This window comes from Eschrichtius robustus, chromosome 14 (genome assembly GCF_028021215.1).
Source record: "Eschrichtius robustus isolate mEscRob2 chromosome 14, mEscRob2.pri, whole genome shotgun sequence".
Lineage (NCBI taxonomy): Eukaryota > Metazoa > Chordata > Mammalia > Artiodactyla > Eschrichtiidae > Eschrichtius > Eschrichtius robustus.
The window spans coordinates 26,305,793-26,321,333 of record NC_090837.1 but is presented as its reverse complement, the minus strand read 5'-3'; the positions used below and the strand labels follow the sequence as shown (position 1 = coordinate 26,321,333).

Sequence of the window (15,541 nt, the reverse complement as noted above, 5' to 3'; positions counted from 1 at the left end):
TTTAAAAACGTTAGTTATAAGACCATGATGGGTTATGGCTCAGAGTTTCAAACACACCAAGGTATCTTTAAGGAACTAGTCATAGTTCTAGTGATGAACAAACATTTAACTGAGATTTGGTAGTTCTTTTTCCTTCTGTAGTAGTTAAACAGACCTAAATATAAGAATTTTTAAGTTAAGCAATGGTATGTGTAGTATGGGTTCCATTGTCATAAATGACTTGTCTCTCTCTTTCAAAATGTCTCATACACGCATAGAAAGATGCTTCCAGTGATGTTCACCAAATGTCACCCTGGTTATCAGGGGTGGGGGGGTGGGGTGGGGTGGGCAGTGCTGCTGTTTGGTGATGGACCATTCCTTCCGTATACGGTCCTGTGTGATCTGAATTGTTTTTTGATAAGCATGTACTGCTTTAGTAAACCCAGTCACATCATTACTGATTTTAAAAGACAGATGAAAAAGGAAAGAGGGGGAACTCTGCGGCCCCTTGGTATAGACAGAGGAGGAGGGCCCACTGCTCCCAGCCGTGCTGGCACTGACCCTGTGTGTCTCCTGGTCTTTCCCCAGTGACAGCCGATCTGCCCATGCTCCCTTCCTCCCTCATGCTGCTCAACACGGCCCATGAGTACCTGGGCCGGAGGGCCTGGTGTTGCAACTCCGACGGGGCCCTGCTGCGATTCTACGTAAGTGCTGCTGGGGCGCGCCTGCCCTTCTCTGGCCATTGTCACCCCGGGTCTAGAGTGCGTGCCCGTGCTTTCTTGCTTTCTTTCTCTCTCTCTCTTCCCCTCTCTCCCCGCTTCTCTCTTGGAGTAAAATTTAAACTATTGACTTTTTTTTAGTGATTTTAGGTTCATTTAGATTTTTTCTTCCATGGTCAATTCTGTTTTTGGAATACTGTCCATGTAAGCATAAAGTTGTTCATGGTATTTGCTGATGATTTTAAAAGTCTCTGGAGTACCTCTAGTTATGCCCCCTTTTTCATTGCTAAAATCATTTATTTATGCTTCCTTTCCCTTTTTTGAAAAACCAGTCTTTTATGAGGTTTATCGAAATTAGTTTTTTCAAACTACCAGTTACTGGTTTATTGACCTATTTTTTCTTTGCTTTCTAGTTCACTAATTGACACTTTATTTTTTACTTTCTTTGGATTTGCTTCGTGTTTTTTCTAACTTATTGAAGTAAATGCTTATTTTAGTGATCACCTTCTAATACATGTGTTGGAGATTATAAGTTTTCCCCAAGTACATTTTTAGCTGCATGCCATAAGTTTTGATATTTGCGATCTTTATTTTTATTTTTTTTTAATTTTTTTTCTATGATAAGGTCTTTTTTTTTAATTTTTGAATTTTATTTAATTTATTTTTTTATACAGCAGGTTCTTATTAGTCATCAATTTTATACACATTAGTGTGTACATGTCAGTCCCAATCGCCCAATTCATCACACCACCACCACCATCCCCCCGCCGCTTTCCCCCCTTGGTGTCCATACGTTTGTTCTCTACATCTTTGTCTCAGTTTCTGCCCTGCAAACCGGTTCATCTGTACCATTTTTCTAGGTTCCACATATATGCGTTAATACACGATATTTGTTTTTCTCTTTCTGACTTACTTCACTCTGTATGACAGTCTCTAGATCCATCCACGTCTCAACAAATGACCCAAGTTCGTTCCTTTTTATGGCTGAGATATTTGCTATCTTTATGTAACTGATTTCTAATTTTATCGAATTACGTTTGGAGGATGTGGTCTGTATTATACCTAGTCCTTGGTATTTGTCGAGACTTGCTTTTTGTCTAGTTTTGGTAAAAATACCGCGGATGCTTGAAAAGAATGTATGTTTGCTAATAGTTGGGCATCATAATGGTAGCCGTTGCTCTGACCTCTGTAGATTCACCAGTTGACTATCATTCACCTCCTCTGAGATCCTCACTAATGTCTGTCTGCCAGAGAGAGGTTCCCTCGGCCCTAACGGGATTTATCGTCTGACATTATAACTCTTTAATTCACACCCCTCCACGGGAGTCTGAGCTTCCCAAAGGCAGGGACAGTGTCTCGATGTGCCCAGCATAAGATGGTGCTCAGTAGATATTTGGGGAGCAGATGAATGTCTAAATGAACAAGTGTAGCTAGAAACTGCAAGAAACTGCCTGGGGTGCTAGAAGGAGGGAAGGTGGGCAAATCCTCAGCACACCCTGCGGAGCAGGGCCCAGATGGCTCCCAAGGGGGTGGCAGGCCCGTTCCAGGACAAAGGCCCAGACAAGCTCCTCAGGTTAGCAGAGCTGATGGGCCCACTGTGCAGGCGGCTGCCGGCCCTCCCCCAGGTGCCTCTTCCTGCCTGCCCACCACCTAGGTGCGCGTCCTCCAGAAGGAGCTTGCTGCATCCACCTCTGAGGACACTCACCCATACAAGGAGGAGCTGGAGACAGCCTTGGAGCAGTGCTTCTACTGCCTGTACAGCTACCCCAGCAAGAAGAGCAAGGCCAGGTACCTGGAGGAGCACTCGGCTCAGCAGGTGAGGGCCCCCTGGGGGCGGGGCTTGGGCTCCCCTGGTGGGGGTGCTGTGGTGGTGGTGGGGGGGGTCAGGGGTTGGGGGGTGGGATTTGCTGCATCAGGTGGACTAGTCCCACCAAAGACAGTTCTTGCTTTCCTCGCAAGAACTAGTTTCATAAATGTTGACTAATCATTCAAAAATGCAGCGTGGCAATTTTTCAGTAGATCTTTTTTCCCCCAATTCGAATAATGCAGATGATTCCTTAGAGGGTTTCCTTTTTTTTTTTTTTTTTTTTTTTTAATTTTTAAATTATTTATTTATTTATTTATGGCTGTGTTGGGTCTTCGTTTCTGTGCGAGGGCTCTCTCCAGTTGCGGCAAGTGGGGGGCCACTCTTCATCGCGGTGCGCGGGCCTCTCACCATCGCGGCCTCTCCCGTTGCGGAGCACAGGCTCCAGACACGCAGGCTCAGTAGCTGTGGCTCACGGGCCCAGTCGCTCCACGGCATGTGGGATCTTCCCAGACCAGGGCTCCAACCCGTGTCCCCTGCATCGGCAGGCAGACTCTCAACCACTGCGCCACCAGGGAAGCCCAGGGTTTCCATTTTTTTGGTGTTTGGTTTTCAGACCACTAGTGGGTGTGTTACCTCAGTGGTCCTGAACACGGTCAATTATTCTTTGAGGGAGTCCATCCCCTAAGTGCGTGCGACTCTGGGCAGGGTCCCCGCCGTGACCGCCACGGCATGCAGAGCACCCTGGCCCAGAGCAAGTGCTTGGTCAGTATTTGGCAACCAGGTGACCTGCCCTCTGTCATGGCCATGTGGACTCAGAGCGAGCCCTCGGTTCCAGTGTTTGTCTCTATAAAGACCGGGTTTGTGCTGGTTCACTTTTCTGCTCATCACACACTTGGGTTTGGGGATTGCAGTCGGCGAGCAGATGTTTTAAGTATGTGGGAGTCATTTGAGGCTCTCCTCGTCTACACTGGACACTGAGCGTTTCCGTAGAAGGACTCTCCCCGGTGTGCTCTCCCTGGACCGCACTATGGCCTGCCTCTGCCTTCTTTCAGGTGGATCTGATATGGGAGGATGCCCTGTTCATGTTCGAGTACTTTAAGCCCAAGACCCTTCCTGAGTTTGACAGCTATAAGACCAGCACCGTGTCCGCTGACTTGGCCAACCTCCTGAAGCGAATTGCCACCATCGTGCCCCGCACAGAGCGGCCAGCCCTGAGCCTGGACAAAGTCTCCGCCTACATCGAGGGCACCTCTGCAGAGGTAGGAGCTGGTGTGCCAGCCGTGTCCTGTCTCCTCCAGCACCTCCGCCTGCGTGCCTTGGCCTCTCCCCTGCTCTGCGCCAGCTGGCAGGGCCCTGGGAAGTGAAGGGCCCTGGTCGCACCCTGGTGACACCCAAGTCCCTGGCTCCATGTCCCCTCACCCTTGCCCTCTCACCTGCCAGGTGCCCTGCCTCCCTGAAGGGGCTGACCCCTCCCCTCCGGTGGTGAATGAGCTCTACTACCTCCTGGCCGATTACCATTTCAAAAACAAGGAGCAGTCCAAGGCCATCAAGTTCTACATGCACGACATCTGCGTCTGCCCCAATAGGTCAGCCACCGGGTGCTGGGCAGGCCGGCTGCGGGAGGGCTGGGGACTCGTCTCGGAGAGCTCTTCCTGGGGCGGTTTGGGGTTTCCCTGCCCACAGCAAGGAGGCCAGGAAGAAGGAAGGAGAGGGCAGGTGGGCACTCCGCAGAGGCGAGGAAGGGCAGAGCCTTCTTCCCCAGTCCCTGGGGTGGGGGCGGGGTCAAAGCAGGCAACTGTGTCCTTCTGGTGCCGGCCCGCAGCCCTGGGGAGTCGGCTGGGTGGACTCTTGCTTCTTCCACTGCAGTGTCTTTCGTTGTGGTTGTTTTCTTCTTTGGGGGCAGGGGAGGGGGGCTCCTTCCTTCCTGGGATGCAGTGCGTTGATGGCAGGAGAGCCCATCATATGTAAGGCTCGTGCTTTCTTCCCAGTGGTCCCTGGTGGCCTCTTCTTAAATCATACTGATTGGCCTGATCCTCGTGAAGGGCCTGCTAAGCTCATACAGTCTGACTCGCTTGATTGAGAGGGAATCTTTTCTGATGGCTGCTGCGCCTAGGAGGGCCAAGGTTGGAAGGAGACCACTCTCTGCTGGTGACCTGTGCCTGAAGGGTCCAGAGTGGCCTCCATAGGCAGCCTTCCTGGGAGTTGTCGGGAATGGAGGGCTCTACCTTATCAGGCAGGACCCACCTGGCCGGGGGAGGAGGGCTGGGGTCTGGGTGGAGAAGCCAACGCGTGACTCCCACAGCTGTGGGAAAGGCTCTCCCGCAGCCCCTCTTGCTCAGCCTGTGGTTTCCTCCAGGCAGGGGCCTGTGTGGTGGTGGCCCTGGCTGTCCTCCCTGTGGTTGCTGCCGACTGGGGTCGTGGGGCCCGGGGTCGTGGGGCCCAGGGTCGCCCTGGCTTAGGGTTGCGTGGCCCGGGGTGGTGGATCAGAGCTGCACTCAGGCTGGCTGAGTGCTCACTCCCTGCTGCTGCCACATCCGAAAAGTGACAGTGACAACACCCACGTGTCCGAGGGAAGGGGGAGCCTGGCTCCTGGCAGCACCCAGAGGAGCGTTTCAAGTTTTTGTGACAATGTGTCTGTGTTCTGCTTGCTTGTATTTGCAACAGGAGATGATGGTTTCTGTTTTGGTCTCATGCAGGCACGTGGGCACCTGCTGTGGTGTGGAAGGAGCTGCCCAGGTGGAAGGTCCCTGACCATTCCCACCATGCTCTCTCCCAGGCCCCACCCCAGGAGAAAAGGGCGCTCAGGACCCCTCTCGAGGGGGGTCCTGCACTGTCCTCTCAGGTCTCTTCTGCTCCCTTATCTCTGGTCGCTTGGAGAGCAGCGGAAGTGCCTGGAAGCTTTGTGAGCTGCCCAGGTTCCCCTGACCTTGCACAGCCCAGGGACTCCAGGGGCCGGCTTTGAAGTTTGTGCCACGGTAGTGGAAGACTTGTCAATCTGCGGAGGGTAGCATGCCCATGTGATTGCTGCCTTTTCTGTTCTCTGTGCTAGAGAATTCCAGACTCTTTCGAGGGCCCAGAAGTGGTCTTGGTGCCTCAGAGAGGCTCCTGCATTCTCACCAGCAGTTTCTCTGGGGTGGTCTCAGAATGATGGGGTCTCATCCATCACATGGTCCCCTCGCTGTCCATCTTGCTGCTGGTGCTTGAGTTGGAGAGGGCAGGGTCCCAGGGGGGAGTGAGGAGCCGGCAGAAGCTAGGTGGCAGGGGTCTCAGGAGTCTGGGCTGCTCTGTGCTGTTGGTCAGGGAGGTTATAGGTCATGAGGTTACGCCTGCGGAGCAGGCCCTTTCCTCCCCCTCAGAGCCATCCTGGGGGTACGTCCTCCAGGCAGGGGAGCAGAGGGCAGCAGGGTGCCAGCGTCTGGCTATGCCAGGGGCGATCCTCTCAGGGCGGTGCCTGGGTGCCGTGAGGGGCTGGGTGACTTGTGTCCTGTGCTCTTCTCTGGAGGTGGGCCTGCGGGGCCATGTTTCCTGGCTCAGGAATGCCTGCGGTGGTGGAGTTAGGAAGTCTGGTGGGGGGGCCCATGTGCCCGTGGGCACCGTGTCTGCAGGGCAGTGAGGGCAGCAGTATGTTGAGCCGGGCTGTGTCATGACCACAGGTTTGACTCCTGGGCGGGCATGGCCCTGGCCCGGGCCAGCCGCATTCAGGACAAACTGAACTCCAACGAGCTGAAGAGCGACGGTCCCATCTGGAAGCATGCCACACCCGTGCTGAACTGCTTCCGGCGGGCGCTGGAGATCGACAGCTCCAATCTGTCCCTGTGGATCGAGTTTGGCACCATGTCCTATGCCCTGCACTCCTTCGCCTCACGCCAGTTGAAGCAGTGGAGGCCCGAGCTGCCCCCTGAGCTTGTGCAGCAGGTGAGGGGCGGGGGCGGCCGCTGTCCTGGGGTCCATGCCAGCTTGGTTCCTGGTCTCTGGACACTGGGTCCGGGGTGGGTGAGTCCAGGGCCAGTCTCCTGTGAGCGCTGGTCAGCCACCAATTTCAGGGCCATGGAGAAGCTGTTGTCTCTTCCCTGCTCCCTCAGAGGAGCTTGTTGAGTCCTTGTAAAATTCTTGACACTGTGCTAGGAAGTTTGAAGCCCCTCCTGGTGGGAGAATGTTCCCCTAGTGTGGGTGCTGGGTGTCTGGCCCGAGGGCTGTGCTGCAGGGGCTCCCTTGGCTCCTTGAAGAGGGACGTGAAGGAGCCACATGGCGTGTCAGTGTGGCAGGTGTGGCAGTAGGACACCACATGGTCTCATTCCAGATGGAGGAGCGGCGAGACAGCATGCTGGAGACGGCCAGGCACTGCTTCACTTCGGCGGCGCGCTGCGAGGGTGATGGGGATGAGGAGGAGTGGCTCATCCACTACATGCTGGGCAAGGTGGCTGAGAAGCAGCAGCAGCCGCCCACCGTGTACCTGCGGCACTACCGGCAAGCCGGCCACTACCTGCACGAGGAGGCGGCCCGCTACCCCAAGAAGATCCACTACCACAACCCCCCCGAGCTGGCCATGGAGGCCCTGGAGGTGACGCCGCGCTGGCCCCGGGCAGGGACGTGGGGAGAGGGTGGGCCGGTCTCACTGTCTCCCTGGGGATGAGGCACACGGTCCCAGTGACTTCCCTGCAACCCACTGGAAACGTCTTTGTGTGCAGTTCAATTAAAACAGCCTTTCCTCTCTCTCTCTAAGGGGTGCTCACCATCCTTTCTGGGGGAGGGAGCATTAGCACGCGGCGTCCCTGGCTCCGGGGCACTCGCGCCTGCAGCCTGGTCCCCAGGTGCATGGGAGAGCTCCCAGGCTGCAGGGGGTGCCCCGAGTACTATCCTGGTGGGACTCAGCCGGGCAGCCGCCGGCCCTCTGGACCCCCGGTTCAGGGTCTTGCGCTGCTCCTCCTGAGCAGAGCGCGTGTGCGCTGCCTGGATTTGCATCTGTGGTTCCAGGTGTGTGGCTCAGTGCTCTCATTGGTGCCCATGGTGGTACCGTGAGGGGGCCACTGAGGACGCAGCGCAGGCATGGGTGCACCAGGCTTCCCAAGGCCCTGGGCTTGTCAGCGTTACCCTTTCTCAGGCTGCCTGTCCGCCCCCACCGATCCCCTGCCCAGAAAGGTGCTTGAAATTTGGGGCAAAATCTGCTTGCGTATGCCTTTTTTGCATTTAGAGGGTTTTTTTCCGTTTATTAAATTAATACATGTTAATGGTTAAGAAAAATGTAATAATCAAATAATTCAGAAGTGTTTAAACTGAAAAGTTAAAGTCCCCACTGATCCTAGTTCCTCATCCGCAATAATCCACTTTAACAGTTTGGCCATGTCCTTGTTTTTCTAGGCGTGTTTCCTATTAACATGTAGACACACAGTAACATTTTCTTACCATCTTTCATTTGTTTTTCTCATTGGACTAGATGTAGTGGAAGGAGCTGAGGCTTCCTTCATGTTCTCATGCCCCCTCGCCTGGCTGAGCACCCAGCCCCTTCTTCGTGGGTGTGGCCTCTCCTCCACTCCCTCTGTGAAGGGTGCAGGCTGGGCATGGCTTCGTGTGTGTATCAGGGAGCACTTTTTTTTTTTGGCCTTGCTGTGGGGCTTGCGATCTCAGTTCCCCAACCAGGGATTGAACCCAGGCCACAGCAGTGAAAGCACTGAGTCCTAACCACTAGGCCACCAGGGGTGTCCCAGGGAGCACTCCTCTGAGCCCTTCCCAAGGTCACGTAACATTAGATCAACGACGCCCTGTGCCTGGAGCCTTGTGGTGATCTGTGAGCCTTGTGAGCAAACAAAAAAGTCTCGTTTTAAAAAGTTCGCCTTTTTAAAGTGCTCCATGCTGAGTGGTGTATAGCAATGTTGGGCCACCTCTGGGGGTTCCTTGTGGAGCGTGGAAGGAAACTTCCTGTCTAGTGCTTCCCCGGCAGCATCCTGGTAGGTATCCGCACAGCCCAGGCCCCATGTCCTTCCTCATCGCATTTCTTTCATGCTTTGCACTCGGCTCAGGAGCCCGTCCTTCGAGGGACTCCCTCTTGGGGCATGAGAAGGCTGCCGCCCAGAGGAGTGGCTGGCGTGCCCTGAGGCCGCTGCGGGAGGGCAGTCAGCACACTCAGCCTGGGCTCTCTCACTCTCGGGAGAACGACTGCTCTCTTTTTCCTGCATGTATTTTCCTTGGATTTTTGGCCTCTGCTGCTGTCTGATAGAACCAGTGAGCAGGCAGGATGCTGGCCCTTCAGGGCCCAGGGCCTTCCGGATGAGGGGCTGAGGCCACCCTCCCAGCACACCACCCGGGCTCTCAGGGGGCAGGCGCTCAGCTGGACCATGTGTCTATCTTGCTTTAAAAATGGCATTCCTCTTTAAGAATTTAACCTTGCCCTGGTGAAAATTCCCCTCTGTTGTTGAGCCTTCATTCAGAATACTTTACCTGCTGCTTGGATGACCTTTGCCAGTGGAACACTTGGCTCTCCCCCGAGTTTGGCCACCTGGGCACATATGGGTGCCCCGCATCTTAAAATGGACTTTCTGGGCCAGTTTCTCTGGGGCCCACGGGTTGGCTGGAGGTGGAGGGGCTCTGCGTGTGGGCTCCTCTGTCCAGGGTGCCCGCTTGAGAGTGTGGCCTGGGCTGGACCACCAGGCATCTCACCTGGGTGGGTCCTGGCTGGTGTCTGTCTAGAACTGCCTCTGGGTGAGGAGAGGCTGGTTAATTGGGGCCTGTGGCCACAGCAGCCTTCGTGTCGCCCACTGTGCTGTCCGTGGGAGCCAAGTGGCACCCACACCTGGGTGGGAAGGTCAGGCCTGGTCACCTGTGGTGTGTGACACTTCCTGGGGGCAGTAAAGTGCCCTGGGCTCTCCTGGCTGGGGACCTGGGCCGCTGGCCTCATGCTTGTGAACGGACGAGTGTGGTGAGGACGGAGGAAAGGAGGGAAGGCGCAGGCCTGACTGCTGCAGCACTGCCTGCCTGCCTCTGTCCGCAGGGCGGCTCCGGGGCGGGGACACAGACAGAAGTCCCACTACTTGTGGCCTCAGAGGGCCCATGGTGCCGGGGAGACGTGTGTGCAGGAGCTGTCCACTCTCCGCGGTACCAGGAGGGGGCACGGGTGCTGGGTGGGAGGCTGTGCTGGATTAACAGCTGGTGGGGTGGGGGGTGGGCAGCGCACCTCGGCAGCTGGGAGGGCTGCTCACACCCGCGTCCTTGTCCCAGGTGTACTTCCGGCTCCACGCATCCATCCTGAAGGTCCTGGGGAGGCCCGACTCGGGGGTCAGTGCGGAGGTACTGGTCAGCTTCATGAAGGAGGCTGCAGAAGGGCCCTTCGCCAGGGGCGAGGAGAAGAACGCGCCCAAAGCCTCAGAAAAGTGAGTAGCACATGCTCCCGGCGGTTGGGCAGCAGCTGGGCGGTGGGCATTGGGGTACGGAGGGGTCTGCTGAGTCTCCCGGAGCCTGCAGAGTCAGGTCAGGCCCGAGGCTCCCAGTGGCTGGGCCAAGGCCCTGCTGTTGAACCTGAGACAGACAGGCTGCGTGTGCGTGACCATCACCTCCTCGTCCTTGGACGGTCCCTGGAGGAGCCGACTCCCCCTCCCGGCACAGCTCTGCCTGTGTGGATGCTGCACGCGGCAGCCTCCTACCCTGGCATCCTCTGCCAGGGCCTCTCCCTGGGGTGGGGCCCTCTGAGGGCTGCTGCCCCTTCTCCCGAGAGGCTGGGAGGGTGTGAGAGGTGGGGGCTCCTCTCGCAGCACCGGAGAGCTCGTGGTGCTGGGGCCCTGATGGGGTTCCCTTGGCAGGCCTGGGCCAGACCCCCGGGCCTCCCCTTGATTGAGGGTCACCCTGGCATCCGCGTCCTGGAGGTCTGGCTCAGCTTGCCCCATCTCTGGGCCCTTGCCTGGCTGGGCACCGTGCAGGCTCTGCCCAGTGCCAGAGAGACCTGCACCCGCGGCTGTCAGCTATGGGACAGGTGGGCACATGTGCGGCGGGTCACCAGGTGGACACGGTGTGCCCAGAGACTGTAGTCATACAGGGCCCCCAAGGCACAGTGATATGGCCTTTTTGGGATTGTAATTTTTTTTTGCCTTAAAACTTATACAAATAATACACAAATACATACTAGTTATAGAAAATTCTGGTAATGTATAAATGTATGGACTAAAACGTGACAAATCCTTTCTCACCCCCAGAGTTAGCGTCTGTTCACGGTTGAGTTTCCCAAATCATGTTCTGTGCATTTGCACACACTTCCACGTAAACGTCCAGTTATAGGGGTTCTTTTATTTTATAAAAACAAGCTCCTGGAGGTGTTGCAGAGTTTGCTTTTTCCCAACAGCGAGTCTGGGACCCACTCCGTAGATGGTGCCCACTTGTCCGGGTGCGTGTTATTGCAGAGCACAGCTGCGCCCTGCTCTCTATAGCCATTTCCTTGCACGTTTCAGGTGTTTTTAACTTTTTTCTCAACATTGTTGCGGCATATACCTTTGTACACGTGTGAGCGCGCAGTAAATCCAGATGTTTTCTCTGTCCACACACTGATTGGGATGAATTGTGTCAGGCCGCGGGCGTCACACGAAGGGCGCTGACGTGGCCTGGAGGGGCGCTGGGTGGGTGCTTCTGAGGAGGGGTCTCCCAGGCGTGAGACGTGAGCTGACGGCAAGCGCAGCCGTGAGGGGTGGGCAGCTCCCGGCTGGGGCCTGTGGGGCCACCCCTTCAACCCCTGGACACGAGAGGGGACGGGTGTCACCAGAGGCGCTGGGAACAGGGGCCCCTGCCCTGGGAAGGGCACCATCCAGACCGGCACATGCCCCATTTCAGTGGGCCGCGGAGGTTCTGACCTGCGCCCCGACCCTCTGGTCCACAGGGAGAAGGCCTGCCTGGTGGACGAGGACTCCCACTCTTCAGCTGGGACACTGCCGGGCCCCGGAGCCTCCCTCCCCTCCTCCTCTGGCCCAGGTCTGACATCCCCACCTTACACAGCCACTCCGATTGACCACGATTACGTCAAATGTAAAAAACCCCACCAGCAGGCGACGCCGGACGGTACAGTCCCTGTTCTCCCTCCTGCCAGCCCAGGGCGGCACGCCAATCACGGGGGCGGGTGCTTCGGGTGATGAGCCGCTTTGTTTTGGTGAGGGGGGTGCCGGGTCTGGGGTGACACGGGCAATGTTGCGGCTGTTCATTAACCTCATGGACTCACGGTGATCCTGTGCTCCCCAGACATGCTCAGGGTCGCCACCTGCCCCCGCCCACCTGGGGGCCTTTGCGAGCCTGCATTTCCTACCTGTGAGCTGGGGACGTGAAAGGGCGGTTGGGAGGCCGCTGGCGTCTGCAGGCAGCCCCGAGTGGCCCCCGCGTTATTACGGCACATCCTTCTGATGATTGGGGAGGGCCATGACTCTGAGTCTGTCACCCCGGGAATCCAGACAGGTTGGTGGTGGGGTCAGCTGGCTCCCCACATGGGACGGGCAGGTGGTGGTCGGTCACCCACATCCTTACTAACACCGGAGGCTTGCATGCCAGCCTCGCAGCTCAGTCTCTTCATGTTCCCCTCACCTGCACGGCACCGGGCCAACTGGTGGGCCTTGGGGGCCACTAAGTGGAACCCTGGGGGCAGTGACAGTGCTGAAGGCCACCCAGGCCCTCGCTCCCACGTCACTCAGCTCGGCAGGACCCAGTGCATGGCTCCTGGAGAGCAGGGCTTGGGAGCAGGGCCAGGGCAGAGCTGGTGGAGGGGGGCAAGGTGGCAAACTAGACTCCTCGGGGTGTGGTTTGTGACCCAAGAGGAGAGGACGCTGGCGGTGTCCCCTCCGGGGTTCAGGGTGTCCTGTGGTGTGTGTGGAGGGGCTGTGGTCTGAGCGCGTGCGGGTCTGAGCGTGTGCTGTGTGTCTCTGTCACCTCCCTGCCCACCCCAGAGCAGGGAGCATGGATCCAGGAGCTGGCTGGCCTGATCTTCCCGCTGTGATACCGCAGACATTCCTGAAGCAGGGACCTTCCAGGTCTCACTCACCTGAAGTTAAACCCTGTTCTCTCCTTTTACTCTTGAGAATATTGAGAAAACACTGGAAATAAGTCCTTGCTTGGGAATTCCATTCTGCCAGGTACCTCCTGGAGGAATTAGCACCAGGCCGGTCTCAGGAGGGAGGAATGTCTCTCAGGGTGTCCCACGCTGGCACACCTGTGTGTGCGTGGAGCCGTGGGGAGCAGAGCACTGGGGACAGGTGCCGGTGTAACATGTCCTGGGCACCTGGTTCTGGAAGCTTGTAGAGGGAGCCACGCAAATACGCTCAGATATTATTTCAGTGGTTGTACGTTTTTGAATGGTTATAAAAACTTTTTATGCAAAGTGATTCTTGTTAATGACGTGGAGCCTTTGAGATCCCATGGCTCGCTGTGGCCAGCCCCAGCTGGTTGTGCCGGGAAGCCCTGCGCTGGCCAGGCCTATCTACGGTGCTGTTAGAACTCTCAGCCCTCACCTCGGAGAGAAAGCGGCGTCCACAGCACGAGAATGTTTGGGGCCCTGAGCTAGCCGTGGTCTTGGAACATTGGAGTGGCCCTAGGGCAGCCTTGCTGGCTGCCGGGCAAGACCCTGGCTAGGGCAGAAGCAGCAGGCTGCCGATACCGGGGGACGTGCTGGAGCCTCCATGGTCTGCACCAGCCACCTCAGCTCCTACCTCCCGTGACCAGCCTGGGGTCTCCTGCTACGGGAGGTCGGGGGCCGGCATGGAGCCCCTGCCTGGCGAGGAGGACGGCGCCTGCGCCCAGCCCTGGTGCAGATGAGTGTGCAGAGGCTGGGGCCCTGCTCGAGGTCAGACGGGGTGGCCAGGGCAGAGCCACCTTGCTCCCGCCACCAGCTCTGCCCTCGGCAAAGACTTCACTTCTCTGAGCCACAGCTTCCGCACCCGTGGGACGGGGGTGACGTTCTCCTTGTGGGTGTTAAGCGAGGGTGCCTGCGGGTCACAGCCGCCTCCTAGACGCAGGCACCCCTGTCGTCGGAGCTGGCAGGGGCCCCGGGCGCCGCTGCTCAGCCGGGGGAGCTCAGGTGTGGGGTCAGTCACCCTGGCTTTGCGCCCTGACCCTCCAGCTGTGGCGTGGCCTCAGAAGAGGGGCAGGTGGCATCCTCTGAAGTCGGCCCCCGAGGGGCCCTGGTCCCCTGCACCACAGGACCCATCAGGCTATCTTGCCGCCCGCTGGACGGGCAGCCGAGTGCCAGGCCCTCCCTGGGGTGTGGTGAGGAGACCCAGCCTCAGGGCCGCGCTGCACTTGAGGGCGCCTCTGCTTCACCACCAGGAGCCAGCCGGGCTCAGTCTGACCTGGAGAGAGATTGAGGAGAGATTTAGGAAGATGGCTGCGGCCTATGTAGGGAGCTTGACAGTTATTCATTGTCTTAGTAATTACTTAGCATAGGAGGCCCCGGGGTGCTCTCTGAACCGGCCCCACCTGCACGCTTGTGCCCCCCACACCAGGGTGGGGAGCTTCCTGCAGCCCGTCCGCGGCCCTGGGGAGAAGTCCTTGGAACTGGCCCTCGGGCGGCTAGAGGCGCCCACGGCTGACCTGAAGGGCCCTGGCTGGGCCGAGAGGGACGGAGACAGACAGAGCAGGACCTCCGCTCCCGGCAGCCCCGCCTGCCTCACCTCTCCCTTCCATCCATCTTGGGATTCGCCCGCAGCGCTGAAATCTTCCACGTTGGAGTGTGTTGGGACCTTCAGGGGGCTTCCAGAGATCGCCGCTCACACAGGCTCGACCACAGCATGATGAGGTTCCCAAACAAGCTCTGTGCTCCTCCCCACGTGCGGTGTGCAGTGTGCGCGTGTGTGCGTATATGTGCGTGTGTGTGCATATATGTGCGTGTGTGTGTGGGGGGGCCCCACCACGAAGCCGTGCGTGCTCACTCCGTGTGGGGCTCCAGGCTGGGTCCTGGGAATGGTAGCGGGTACCCGTCCTCACGGTCGCCCGGCGGGCTTGGCCGTGTGTCCTGTCCCCCGTGAGGGAGTGAGCTGAGGGCAGGAGGCTGCGGGGCTAGTTGGGGTGGAGCCAAGGGCACCTGGGGTCTCAGTGTCCTCCCCCACCCGCCCTGGGCCAGTGGGGAGGCCACACTGGGGAGGTCCCCGCAGCCTGGAAGGCGCTGGATCTGTGCGTCTCCCTGTTGGAAATTCCCTGGTGGCAGGGCCCAGGGAGCGGGACCCTTATAGAACAGCCTGGGCCCTGGCTTGGACTGGCCAGGACCCTCACTGTCTGGCTGTCGTGCTCCACAGCACCTTGGAATGTCGGAGCCAGAGCCAGAGGGGGCCTCAGGGTGGGGCTCTCCAGCCTGCCCAAGGCCCCGCCCATCCTGCAGCCCTGTGCCAGGTACATGGCACAGCCCTGGGCCCTGCCCTGCTGCGGGTGCTTGGTACAGGAGCAGGTGTGAATCCGTGAACAGCAGAGGGTCCCATAGAGACCTGTCCTGGTCTCTTGGTGGGTGGGAAGCCTTCCTGAGGGGGAAGCTTAGCTAAGATCTGAGGGGTGTGTTGGAGGTCACTGTCGGGGAGAGGAGGGCAAGCCGGGGTCAGGCGAGCGGGAGCCACAGGTGCTGGGGTGGGTGCAGGGTGCCCGTGTGGCCCCCTTTACAGCATGAACTGTGGCTGCCCTGAGCCCCAGGGGTAGGTGTGGGCCGTGTGGGCCTTCGGGGCAGCCCGGCGTGCCTGTGCCAAGCCCCCTCTCGACCATCCATCCTCACCTGCCATGCCGTCACCGTCACCGTCTGTGTCGTGTCCCATCTGTGCTCATCCTTGCCCACTCGCCCACGCTGCCTCCACCAATATTGCCCGTGCTGCCCCTAACCCTGACCACTGTTTTCCAGGCTGTCCTCTGCTTGTGCTGTCACAGCTCGCTTCAGGGACCGAGCTGACCGCATGCTGACCCTCAGTCCGGCTCCCTGCTTCCCGGTGGCCGGGAGCACCCCCGTATTGCTGTCCTGTGGTTTGGAGAGTGTGTGTTTGATGTGCTTGGCTTCTGCCCCGGCCCATCGTCCCAGTTCTGGCCAGACGCACACGCAGCAGTGGCC

The 15,541-nt window shown here is 58.1% G+C and overlaps 1 protein-coding gene across 1 annotated transcript in view; it reads left to right on the top strand.

Moving 5' to 3' along the window:
- Positions 1 to 15,541, top strand: part of CABIN1 (calcineurin binding protein 1) — a 101,000-nt gene that overhangs the window by 33,196 nt on the left and 52,263 nt on the right. The window contains 8 exon segments of the mRNA XM_068563783.1: positions 568 to 683; positions 2,353 to 2,514; positions 3,558 to 3,764; positions 3,946 to 4,091; positions 6,159 to 6,420; positions 6,806 to 7,066; positions 9,718 to 9,869; positions 11,360 to 11,538. Of these exon segments, the coding sequence (XP_068419884.1) occupies positions 568 to 683; positions 2,353 to 2,514; positions 3,558 to 3,764; positions 3,946 to 4,091; positions 6,159 to 6,420; positions 6,806 to 7,066; positions 9,718 to 9,869; positions 11,360 to 11,538 (1,485 nt within the window).